Source organism: Gopherus evgoodei, chromosome 2 (assembly GCF_007399415.2).
Source record: "Gopherus evgoodei ecotype Sinaloan lineage chromosome 2, rGopEvg1_v1.p, whole genome shotgun sequence".
NCBI classification, from domain to species: Eukaryota; Metazoa; Chordata; order Testudines; family Testudinidae; genus Gopherus; species Gopherus evgoodei.
In genome coordinates, this window is record NC_044323.1 from 218,654,237 (window position 1) to 218,668,008 (window position 13,772).

The following is a 13,772-nucleotide window of genomic DNA, read 5'->3' on the forward strand; positions in this document are numbered from 1 at the left end:
GCAGCTGATTACCATTCCTGCACTGAATACCGGCCCATCTACCCATCCTTGTTCACAGAGTACAGGTCAACCGGCTCTCTAAGGCCTTTTAACTGCATTCTTTTCAAAAGGAACAGAAAATGTTTTAAAATAAATGGGGATTTGAATGCCATGCTCCAAATGCTTATGTGCATTTTTGCACTGAATTTTATAAGTCTGACTAACAACTGTGATCACCTACATGTTTAGGCACTGCAATCTTTTCAATTAAAAATCTATAGTCATGCAAATAGGAAGAAGTTGTTCCCTTAAACTTCTGTGAGTTTAGACATGCATTTGCTGGCCACATTTTCCCTTTAAGATCTGTGGAAAGTCCAGCAAGTTAAACATTTGAGGTTTATTATGGGCTCCCATGTAAAAGAAGTGATCCAATAATATTCTGCTAGTCTCATGAAGTTATGAATGTTCAAATCTGCAGGATGGATCCTGCCCTAGATCTCGCTGCTTACATGTATAGACCTAGGGCAGTATGTGTGTCTGCTTGTCCTCTGCCCATCGTGGCAGAACTCCAGAGGGGTGTGTGAAGTAGCAAAACCTTAAGATAATCATACATTACTACTGAAAGAGGTAGAACTTGGCTTGAGCCAGTATAGTGAATTTAAGTTATAATTGCTATTGGAAGGAAAATATATACTCTTTGGTCCACAGAGGTTTCTGTTGTTGCCCTAAGCATTGTAGGCTTGAAGCTTTTGGGTTTTTTTGTTGAATTTTTTGTATTATTATTTATATTTTAAACAGGGCTCCAAAGCTTCTACAGCTGCCGCAAAAGTCTGAAGAAAACAGAAAGGCGGTGATCTCTTTCCTGAAGCCTAGGAAGAGTTGTCTTCTTCATTTGCAAAGCTTAGAGAGTGAGTTAAGGGAGGCAGTGGTCCAGAAATAGAAGGGAACTGGATAGCTTTGCTCATAGCTGGGGTTCCTGCTCATGGAGAGGGATTGACCATTGTCAATAATATATAATATATGTAATATACTGGCTTGTGTGTGTTTCTCTTCAATGTGCTAGATGGAAGGAACTTCATTTTAGAGACAGGTCAAATCACTTTTACAAGCTTTGGGTAATATATTATCACCCTGCAGCAGTAGGGTAGCAGGAAAAAAGTTATGGCTCCATGAGATACAGTTCCTACCCTACACTGCCGCTAAGTATGGACTAAATCCCTGGGACATAATTATAGAATTGTAGGACTGGAAGGGACCTCGAGAGGTCATCTTGTCCTGGTCCCCTGCACTCATGGCAGGACTAAGTATTATTTAGATCAGTGCTTCTCAAAGTTGGACTGCCACTTGTTCAGGGAAAGCCCCTGGCAGTCTGGGCCGGTTTGTTTGCCTGCTGCATCCACAGAGTTGGGTCGATCGCAGATCTCACTGGCTGCAGTTTGACGTCCCAGGCCAATGGGAGCTGCAGGAAGTGGCATGGGCTGAAGGATGTGCTGGCCGCCCTTCCCGCAGCCTCCATTGGCCTGGAGTGGTGAACTGCAGCCAGTGGGAGCCGTGATCCACCGAACCTGTGGACGCAGCAGGTAAACAAACGGCCCGGACCACCAGGGGCTTTCCCTGAAGACGCGGCAGACCAGCTTTGAGAAGCACCAATCTAGATCATCCCTGACAGGTATTTGCCTAACCTGATCTTAAAAATCTCCACTGCTGGAGATTTCACTACTATAATCTTGACCATGTAATTGTGGATATGGTTTAGATTATTAAGTATCAGAGGGGTAGCCGTGTTAGTCTGGATCTGTAAAAGCAGCAAAGAGTCCTGTGGCACCTTATAGACTAACAGACATATTGGAGCATGAGCTTTCGTTGGTGAAAACCACTTCGTCAGATGCATGTAATGGTAATGCATCCGACGAAGTGGGTATTCACCCACAAAAGCTCATGCTTCAATAGGTCTGTTAGTCTATAAGGTGCCATAGGACACTTTACTGTTTAGATTATTAATATATCTGTGTACCTGATTTCTAGGCACATAGCAGTACTTTCCAGAGATATGCAGATGACATAAAGTGTGTCCACAAATAGTGGGAGCAAAAAGGGAAGACATGTTTGGAAACTCTCTGGTTTTGTTTGTTTTGTTTGTTTTTGTTTCTTTGGCTTTATTTTGCAAGAAAAAATGTTGACTTTAGATTGTAAAAGCCTATCTAAAACTGCAAATTCCTTTTCTCCATTGTAAACTCTTCAGGGCAGGGACTGTTTGTTAATACATGGTTTTACAGCACTTAGCATAATGGGACCTGATTGTGATGGTGGCCTCCAGGTGCTATTGCAACATAAATGTGTATGAATAATAATAACAACCTCAATTTGCTTTTGATGCTCATTATAATATTAAAAATATATTATTTTAAAAAATATTATTTATTGTAATACTAAAACAATAGAAGTATTTATTACAAGGCAGCTTTCAGAGCTCCTGATGCTCTCACTAACAATTTTGCCTCTGTAATCCTGACATTATTAATTTGCACCTTAGCTCTTATATTTTGGGCATAAACATTACAAAGACTAACTCTCTGAAAGCCTTTGCTAAGAGCAGTTGTTGATATAATACTGTCAAGGATTACAGTATTCTAATACCATTATCTTTATTTTCACAAAAACTCCGTTTCATCTTTTCTCAAATTGTAAGGTCTAATCCTATGAGAAGCTGAGTTTTCTCAACTCCTGTTGAAGTTGGACAAATGGGAGAGGTCCTTCAACCACAAACCCACTCACTAGTATGCAATACAATGGCTCAACTGCATACCTGGTATGACTCTGTCTTTTAAGGGGTTTATGGCAGGGATTGATTTAGCCCTTTGTCTTCAGCTATATATGAGAGTAGTAGCCCTGGCTGGATCACCTCCAGAAGATTTCAAAGTACTGACAGAGACTGCTGTGGAGATAGCACAATGTACCTACCTCACCACATCACAGAGCCGGTCAGGTAAGTTATGACAGTTTATCAAATGTCTTGATCCTTCAGCATAATATTGGAATAGGTGTAGCTGGCCCATATATTATCTGAATAACCAGGGTATACACTGCAAAACCATGAAAAAAACCTGCATTTATTTTGCACTCATATGTCCTCCATCCACTAGTCTAAATGTACCATGTCTGTTTTTCAGATTCCATCAAAACAGTTACTCTTTTTTTTTTAATAGAAAGGAAAATCACAAAAAACAATTATTTTCATGTGCAGCAGCCTAGATCTGTAACAGCACGGAATGAAACAGAAACTGTGCTCTGGGTTTTGCTATATTTAATCCTGGACAAGTAACTATTGTAAAGGCCAATTGGTATTGGGATCCATTAGGGATAGAAATTAAAATTGTATCCAGGGCAGATCATCCCAAGAGCTCCTTTGTGCCCTAAATTGTGTGTGCGTCCCACTCTTACATAGTTAACTTTTTAGATGCAAAGCTCCATTCTAGAGATCAAAGGCATACTTCAAAAGGCATGTTTTCATAAAGCTGGCTCTCTTAGCCTGCCTCTGTAGCTCCTCCCACTGGCTCAACTCTCATCTGCCCCACATCCACTTCACTCTGCACTCACTAGTAAACACACTAGTTCTGCCAGCTATTCCCTGACTCTCTGGCTCTTTGATGCTACAGCTGTTGCTTCCACACCTATCTGGCCCTCCTAAAATGGCATCCCCAAAATCACTACTGGCAGACCAGACCTCGTGAATCTGCTGACTAATGTGGACCTGGCTGCCATCACTGAGAATTCCAATTTTCCAGTGATATAATGCAATAGTTGGTAGCCTTGGTAGTTCATGAAATACTCGCTGCTGTTACCTGCCTCCTCTTCTTCTTGGTTTCACTAAGAACTCTCACCCCTGTTTGTAATGTATGAGAATGAGTCCTCCTGCAGCTCTCTCCTGGTTGGAACAGTGGACCAGTAACAAGAGACAGTTCACCTGCTAAAGACAAAAGTTCTTTCACCCGCTGCAGAAGCAATAGGATCAAAGAGGAGTGCAGACAAATACCAATAGCTCCCAGATAGCTGGGGATGCCCAGGATTAAGATTCCCAAACTCCAAGTTCTTACGAGTGGTTGTGAGCCAAGAATGTCACCTATAACATTCCTGGATACCAACCAATCAGAGTGGAAACAGACAGGCCATTCTGAACTGAGCAGATCTGAGTTCAGACGCCTGGTTTAATAGATTAGGCAGATCTGCAGGCACTGTCATTGTTTCCCCACCCCTATGCCTTATAAACTGACCGACCTCTGGACAGTTATCTGTGCCGTTGGATTTAAGGGGGATGCAACCACTCTTTCTATGTCCATCTCTTGTTATGGAGATCTTGGTTCAAATCCCAGCTTCACCTGCTGTTAGAATTTGGAGCTCCAGCTGTCTCTCTGCTACAGATCTTGCTTCTCTTTGCAGAACTTCTGCATTCAGCAATTGAGCTGCCTTCTGATGCCACTGCTCTGCTGCTGCCACCATGGGGGAGTTCCAAGGGGCTTGCCCTCATGTGTCAGCAGCAGCTGTTTTGTAGCTATGGATATGGGTGAAGTCCTGGCTATTGAAGTTAATGAGAGCTTTGTCAGTGACTTCAGTAGGGCCAGGATTTCAAGCCGTGGCATTATCTACAGTGAATCATGGCAGGAGCATTTAATATATCTGTACACTCTGCAGGAGAAAATCTGAACAGCTGGCTAGATGGTAAAGCCTTGAGTTAGCAAGCGAGGCTTCACCAAAGGGTAAAGTACCTTACCTATATATAATAGGGAAAGTTATAATGCATGTGGAAAAGGTCAAGGACATTCAGGAGACACCGTCCCAGAGGAAGAAGTAGCAGGCCATAGCTTCCTAGGGGCTGATATCAAACATATCTTACTTATTTTTCCTCCATCACTGCTTACTTCAGAGATGTGATAGTGAAGTAGGCGTCCTAAAATGAGTAACTGTGCGATCATATTGCTGTAACCCTTCTAATGCCTCACCCCTCCCTTTTGTTCATCACCTCCCATACATTGTCATGTTTGATTTCTGCAAGCTCTTTGGGGCGGGGACTGTGCCTTTCATTGTCTACTCAGAAACGCCTAACACACCTTCAGAAGCTGAAAAATTATTATTAATAATAATTATAATCAGCTGGAATGGAATGAGGCCTGCAAAGAATGTCTAGAAATTGAAAAACTGCCTGTGTGATGGCCCAGTCTTCAAAAACTCCATCAATAGTAGGATATGGGGGGTTTTTAACCCCAGGGGATATGAAGAAAAAACCTTCCTTTGCTTGAAGCTGTTTTGGTAGGCAGTAAATTGTGCTAAGGTTGAAAAGACTGACAATGAAATGGGCACTTGACAGCTGAACTATTGTCAGTTGGGCTAACTGTTCGCCCAAGAGAGATTATTGGGCACAGCGCAACTTTATTGAAACAATAGTGAGATTCACAACAACAAGGCAAAACATACCATGAACCATGCACCTCAAGTACTGCAAACTTTTCATGTGCCATAATGGTTAAATAATACTGAAGAGACCTGTAACTCCAGAGATGTAAAATAATGTGTACCAGAGGCCACTTTAATGGCAGATGTGCTACTTGCTATGTCCTTAAATGCAACAGAAAACTACAGTGAGGTGGTATTGCCTAGTAGTTAGAGCATGGGATTGCGCTTCAAGAGCCTGGGTTCTATTCCCTGGCTTTGCCACTGGTTTTCTTGGTGCCCTTAAGCAAGTCATTTCAGCTTGCTGTGCCTCAGTTTCCCCATCTGCAAAGTGGGGATACAGATGCTGATCTTTGTAAAGTGCTTTGAGAACTACGGATGAAAAGTGCTATGTAAGAACTAGGTGGCATTAGTGTTATTATTAAACCATCATATAGTTATGGTGTTCGTGATTTACCATATGTAGGGTTCCCTCAGATATGGCATTCACCATGGGTAACAGACTTCCTTCTGAGGCACTCTCATCAAGCAGTGATTAAGTTACTTTCATCTGTGTTTCTGAGTGCCTTCTTGCTCAAAGGTGATGCTTTAGGAATTTGTAAGGGTGGGATCTTGCACCACTGTGCTTTACCATTGACTTGAGTGAGAGGAGAACCAGGCCCTAAGTGCTGGTATGAGATATTTCCTGTTATCTAGAATGAGACATAAGAGCTGGTATACATCTTTCACAAATGGAAAGCCTGATTTTTATGGTGTCATATAAGACATGTCCTCCAGGGAGGACCCACAATCTGTTTGTTTGAAATTCTTCATCAGTACTGTTGGTTTGATCTTTACAATTATAGAACAATACATGAGCAGGCTGTAGATATGGTCAATCAACTTCCTCATGTGTCTACATCCCCTGAACTCTCTAAATGTGAAGAATTTGTTTTCAATGAGACCTGGGAGTCATTTTTACAAATTTGGAGACCTTTATAATGTATTCATTTTGCATTGAGCTACAGACGCCTCTCTTCATCCATGCCACATAAGCTTCCTAGAGAAACACTGGGGCAATTTGGATGTGTTACACAGATTATAGAATTGCCTATCTGGAGACCAAAGTCCATGGAGAAACCATGATTCTGCATTGTAATCACAATAAGTCTGCTGCTTTAATCACAGTCACTCAAAAATGTATTGCAAGTGATAGCCATAAGGCATAAGAATTCAAAGTATGTCCAGCTGGCCAGAGGAATAAGTCACCACTGCAGGGAGTCACAGAGTTCACTACATCTATTGCCTGCTAGAATAATTAAAGTTGAGACCATATTTATCCCTGATAGCAATACAAAATACTAACCAAAAATAAAGCCTGAAAGTGATATGGTGATATACTGGGCTAGTTTTTCAAACACTGAACTCATTTTTCCCCACCTAACATTTTCAGAGCGAGTTAGATCATTTAGATGTCTCATGTCTAAGTTTTCATTGTACCCACAAATCTTGTATTTAGATTTTTAAGGAGCCTAAATTGTGGATGTGAAGAATTATGAGTGCAAAATTGTGCCAGGCTGAATCCAGAGTGCAAATCTGTCTCTTTAAGTACAAATATTCAGAATATTTAGTTTTAGAAGGCTGTGAATTGGATCTCATTCTAAAATCCAATTATATTGAACAGATTATATAATGCTGATTTATATTGTGCTAGCAGATAGCCTTTGGTGCTTTCAAAAATTTTATGTCTACATTACAGAGCCTATCCTGGCATAACTCCTTAGAGTAGACACAGCCGGAGATTTTCTGATAGGATAGGAACACCACCTTCCCAGCTGGTGATAGCTATGTCAGCAGAAGCACTCTTCTGTCTGCAGTGGGGGGTGAGCTTGGCATGGCTGTCAATCTGAGGGCTGGGTTCTTTCACACCCTTAATCGACGTAGCTATGCCATTATAATTTTAAAATGTAGTCCAAGCCTAAATAATTTAGGAGCTTAAAATCCTATTGGAGGTCAACATGACTTAGGAACATTGAAACATTAACCTTAGTGATGGGAAAGACCTACAGCACTGGCTCTCTATGTGTGGGCCATAAACCACCAGTGGTCTGCATAGCCCTTTCTGGTGATAAACAGAAATAAATATTTTGAGATTCAAGGTGGGATTTGGAAGAGAGGTGCTCCCTGAGAACTGTACAGCCTTTCCTTAGTACATGCTCTACACAACAACTAAACAGATAGAGATTCACTGAACCACAGTAGCAAGTTACCCAGTCTGCCAACCTCAACTGGGCTTCCCTACATTTTGTTCTCTAGTGTTTTTTCCAGTCTAGTGTTAAATTTCTCTCTGCTGAATATCAGGAGACAATTTCTAATCATGAGGACTATTAAAAACTGCAGTAAGGCTCCAGGGGAGGTAATGGAAGTCCCAAAGAAGCATCCAAAGAAGTGGGCTGTAGCCCACGAAAGCTTATGCTCAAATAAATTTGTTAGTCTCTAAGGTGCCTGACAAACAAGTACTCCTGTTGTTTTCATGGATATAGACTAACCCGGCTGCTACTCTGAAACCGATCTTTAAAGTGAGCATAATAGGTAAAAATTTCAAAAGCATCTAAGTGCCTTAGAACCCTAAATTTTATTTTCAAAATGACTTAGGCCAGATTAAGAGGCAGATAGATGCCTATTTGGACTTTCAAAAGCATCTGAGCAGGTTAGGCATCAAACTCTCCTTGAAATCAGTAGGACTTAGGCTGCATAGAATATGGAATCGTAGGACGGGAAGGGACCTCAAGAGATTATCTAGTCCTGTCCCCTGCACTCATGGCAGGATTAAGTATTATCTAGACTATTCCTGACCAGGCGTTTGTCTAACCTGTTCTTAAAAATCTACAATGATGCAGATTCCACAGCATCCTTAGGCAATTTATTGTACTGCTTAACCAACCTGACAGTTAGGAAATTTTTTCCTAATGTCCAACCTAAACTGCCCTTGCTGCAATTTAAGCCTATTGCTTCTTGTTCTATCCTCAGAAGTCATGTTTTCTCAACCTTTAATCATTTTTGTTGTTCTTCTCTGGACTTTCTCCAATTTGTCCACATCTTTCCTGAAATGTGATGTCCAGAACTGGACACAATACTCCAGCTGAGGCCTAATCAATGTGGAGTACAGTAGAAGAATTATTTCTCATGTCTTGCTTACAACACTCCTACTAATATGTTTGCTTTTTTTTTTTTTTTTTTTTGCAACAGTGTTACACTGTTGACTCACATTTAGGTTGTGATCCACTGTGACCCCCAGATCCCTCAGTACTTCCTTGTAAAGCTCACTAGGCGCCTATCTGCATCTTTAGACATCTGAATATCTTTGTAAATCTGGCCCCAAGTCACTTTTAAAAATGAGACTTAGGCTTCTAAAACATTTGACCCAATGAGTATAATTCACTCATCAGCAAATATTCTGAGTTGCTATTGGTATAAAATATATATATGGCTAGTAAAACAATGAACTGATTACTGTTTTCTTCAATTAGAAATACAGTAACTCCTTACTTAAAGTTATCCGGGTTAACGTTGTTTCATTGTTACGTTGCTGATCAATTAGGGAACATGCTTGTTTAAAGTTGTGCAGTGCTCTCTTCTAATGTTGCTTGGCAGCCGCCTGCTTGCAGGAAGAGCATCCCATTGCAGCTAGCTGGTGGAGGCTTGTAATGTGAATGGACCCACAGCTCCCCTATCAGCTCTCCTATCAGCTCCCAGCTCCCCTAAGTTCCCTGTGCTGCAGCTGCCCAGCAGGCTATCAATTGCCAGGCAGTTCAGCTGTCCCTCCCTGCGCTGCCGTGTGCTGCTCCTGCCCTCTGCCTTGAAGCTGCTCCCTGGAGCCTCCTGCTTGCTGGGAGGGAGGAAGGGGAGGAGCTAATGTCAAAGTGTCCCCCTCCCCCCTGCTCCTACACCCCACTTACTCCTTCTCCATATAGAGCAGGGAGGGGACATGGACGGAGATAGACAGAGAGAGCTTGGGACAGCAGCTGCTGTCTCTACTTCCTGATCCACTTAAAAAGACAATGCACTTAAGAGTGGGTCAGCTTACTTAAAGGGGCAGTGTGCATCTCTCTCTCTCTTCTTCATACACAAGGTGTGTGTCTGTCTCTGTTTGCTGTGCTGTCTCCCTTCTCTCGCGTTCGTGCTGCCTTGTGTGAGAGGCTACAATAACAACGATGTGTTAACCCTTGAGGGCTCAGCCAAGTGCTAGTTCATCATTTAGTAGCAAGGCATTCCCTGGGAAGTATCCCTCCCTCTTCCACCCTCTAACTTCATCACCTAAACCAAGCTTCACAATCATCATAGCTGTGAACAGTATTATACTGTTTGTTTAAAATGTATACTGTGTGTAAATCTATATAATATGTATATTTTTTGTCTGGTGAAAAAATTTTCCCTAGAACCTAACCCCCCTATTTGCATTAATTCTTATGGGGAAGTTGCATTCACTTAACATCGTTTCACTTAAAGTCACATTTTTCAGGAACATAACTACAACGTTAAGTGAGGAGTTAATGTAAACCTAACAAGGAACCCCATGCAAGTTTGCCTTCAGTGAAAACACTCCACAAAGAGAAAGGAGTGTTTTGGTTTTTTTTACAGCAAGATAGTTTATACAAAAGTATTTGTATACATTATATTGGGGTCATTCCTGTGCTGGTGCACAAAGGACTGAGGCAGAAAGCATATGAAGCCTTTATTCCCTATGCACTGAACAGGATTAAATGCCTTTATAGCAGTAGTGGGCAATCTGAAGAAAATCTGGGACCTGCGGGCTGCACATGGCACATCAGGATAATCTGCTGGTGGGCTGCGAGACAGAATTTACATTGACCGTCCACAGGCATGGCTGCCCGCAGCTTCCAGTGGTCTCAGTTTGCCATTTCTGGCCAATGGGATCTGTGGGAATCAGCATCCAGGCCCCAGGTAGCCCGCCACTGCTGTATTGCACAAACAAGAGCACTAAGAGATGAGCCTGACTAAGTACATCAGCCTGTGCAACATGTCCCCAGGGGGTAGTGGTCAGTGAATTAGTGGTATGTCTATCCCAGCCCCTATCTCTTAGTGGATAGCAGGTATGCTGCAGTCAATAGCAAATGCTGGTTGACAGCAAGTAGGAACATAATTTGCTTTCGCTCTCGGGGCTTGTTTACATTACCACTTAAGTCGATGTCACTTAAATTGCTCATGACAAAGAGACACGGATTGACCCTTTTAGATACGGCCTACGTAGGAGGTGGTGTGGAGCAGCAGCGTCAGCATATAGTCCAAGCTATAGATTATGTAGTAATTATATTGATTACTTAAGAATTCCCAGTTATCACCTTTGAGTGTTGATGGTTCTTGTCCCAAGATTAGGCCCAGTATTATGTGCACAGTTGCAACACTCACACTATAGGAACCCTTCTATATTACGATAGTTTATTCCTACATTTAGCAAAATCACAAACACTCTAACTCAGTAAGGTAGATAGAGATAATACAGAATGTACATCTGAACATCTATATACTCACATGCAAATGTTAGCCACTGAAACCTGAAATGGTAGCCACTGTCTTCCTCATCACCATCACCTTCATCCTCATCAACAATGGCCATCATTCTAGCATCTGCTGGGGGCTACATCTCTCTACTCTCACAGCCAGGCTGGGATACAACTTTAATAATGTTACACTGATGCTGCTAGGTATAATGCATATTCTGTAGAGGTTTCTCCCCCTACTTCCTTATTTGTATTTCCTCACCCTAATAATGTTGGGTTGCCCTTACCCTGTAGGTTGGTATATGAATTCTCAACTTATTATCATATACATCAATTCATTGCCATGGCACTCTTGTGATCAGATATCTGCAGACGTTAGCTCATGTTCCTGGGATTGGCTGGTGTCATTATGGTAAACTCCAACAAAAATCCCCCCTTACATCCTCTATTCTCAGTTCCCCAAAACTTGAAAGTTTCTTTTGGGCTGTTTATCTGTGCCAGAGTTCACAGGCTTCAAGCCTGATGCTAACTGCTGTCTTATAGGGTACAGACCTGTAGGTTCCTTGCATTACTGCTGAATATAATAGAGAGAGACTATAATGAAGGCAAGACAGTAATATAATAAAGACAAGCTAGCCCTATGGGCTACAAGCAAGAGCATTCACTGGCACTGGGAGTGACTTCTACTGGTGCTGGGCAATTCCTGAGTGCTGAGCACTCTCAGTTCCCATTGAACTCATCTCAAAAGATTCTTAGCACATTGCAAATCAGGCCCATTGTGCCTCAGGGAGGCAGACTACTCCCAGAATTCCCCAAGTGCACAGGGGCACACCCATTGCACCTCCCTTAGAAAACTGGCTGGTTTGGGGATAAGTTGGGGCTATTACCCCACCTTCTTCCTGTCCATTTTGGGGTGGCTTGTGCACCTGGGGGTGAAATCTCTTCATTCTCTGTATTCTCAAGTGCAATTCTGGCCCATCCTAAATTGGGTGTAAAGAGAGGAAAGCTCCTTGAGGACTTCTTCTCTTATACACTTCTGCAAGGGCCACTCAGAGTCCGGCCCTAACTGAGTTCCACACCAGATCTCCTTGGTCTGCCATGAGAGATCTAATCATGGTCAGTAGGATTCCTGTTTCAGAAGATGTACTCTGCAGCATCTCTGCTTCCAGTTGGTAGCACCAAGGAAGAGTTGGCCCATGGCAGGAAAAAAGATAGTGTCAAAGCACAGCAGTTAATAGGATCATAAGGGCTTGGTTTCTTATCCTAGATACTTCTGATGTTTTTATAACCCAATAAATAAAGCTTTTTTATCAAAATATTGTGTGCTCTTGCTTGTGACAAGTTAGTTTATTCTTCCTAATCGCACATATTGTGTAAATGGGCCTGGGCTACATCTGACCCAGAAGACAGATATTGGTTTTACTCTTCTATAGGAAATGGATACGTATTTTCAGATGCACTACTCAGTTGTTAAAGTTCATTCTCTTTACAATAATATTCCTAAATTTAATTATGTGCCTTTAGTCTACTGGCAGTAAGGAGAAATCTTCTAACTGCATTTGAAGTGATCAGTTAACATTTTAAATATTTATCCTGCTGTAACTTATAATGCACTCGGTATCTTCCCAGTAAAGCTTGTCTTCTCTCTTTAAAATGGGCTCTTTGGTATCCAGCAAAGGGTTTTGTTGCAATAAGAATTAAGGTGTGTCTCTAAGCTTTTACCTGGGAGCAATAATGATGTTGTCAAGCGTTTCAGTTGCGACCAACCCAGGATTTTTGGGTGGGGAAACAGACTCTGTTATACACCATCTTCAGTGCTTCCTTCAGAGGGAAGCAGAACACCTCCAGAGCTAGAGTGTAAGAACATCTAGTGAGTGTCTTTTTACACGGACATCAAAGTGAGGGGGGAAAGGGAACAGCAGGGTAACCACAACTCACTTGGACTTGTATCTAAGAGTAATCAGATGCAATGGATTGGCTCCCCTTCAGAACAACTGCTGTTCTATTCGTTTTAATGGTAAGTAGAATTTTAAAACAGTATTTGTAAGCTCTTTTAATGTATGTCAAAATCCTTTTCTACAGATGATTACATTTACTGCTGCCTCTACTTTTAACTACATTGAAACTCATATTAATCAATAAGGCAATTTTAAACATTGTGCATTAGAAACTAACCATTGCTTGTTTTCAACTGAATCTTTTAAAAAGCTTCTGCAAAAACAGCCCGTCTTTAATTTTAATGTTATCAGAATTATTTCTTTTGAGTATAACTGTACCCATTGTACCATTCTGATTATTAATGCGTGATTTATTTATAATAATAAATACTTCTTAACAAGCTGCTTTCTTTCTTTATTATTATTATTATTATTTTATTTTATTTTTATTATTTGGTTGTACGTTTGTCTTCATTTGTGCAATGTATCAAGGAGGGGGAAATCCAGCATTCTTTAAAAAAGAATGGCTAAGATTACTTCACAATAGATCAAACCCTATAGTCTATTCAGGCAACCATCCCCACCTCCCATTTCATTAAATTCAGTGGAGGTTTTGACTGAGTAACAATTGCAGGATTTGGCCCATTATTTAATATTGCAAGGAACCATCACTACTTGGTACATTAACATAGTAGTATTAGTGTATAAAAGTAGAGAATAAAGAAATCCTTACATTGGAGGTGTTATTCTCTTACTGTGTTTTATATTATTGCAAAAAAAGGAAGCGGTGCTTGTAGTAAGGCAGAATAGTTGTGTAAGATGTAGGCATCAGGAAGCTGAAATTAACTAAAACCAGAGAGAGATAAAAGGAGATCACAGAGGATTCTGTGACAATCTGTTCTGGCATCAT

General features: G+C 41.3%; 1 protein-coding gene across 1 annotated transcript in view; it reads left to right on the forward strand.

Annotated features, from left to right (window-relative positions):
• The first annotated feature begins 2,853 nt into the window (after positions 1 to 2,853).
• Positions 2,854 to 13,772, forward strand: part of LOC115645039 (desmoglein-1-gamma-like) — a 45,265-nt gene continuing 34,346 nt past the window's right edge. Inside the window, exon 1 of the mRNA XM_030549445.1 lies at positions 2,854 to 2,965. Within this exon, the coding sequence (XP_030405305.1) occupies positions 2,854 to 2,965 (112 nt within the window). The remainder of the gene's footprint in view (positions 2,966 to 13,772) is intronic.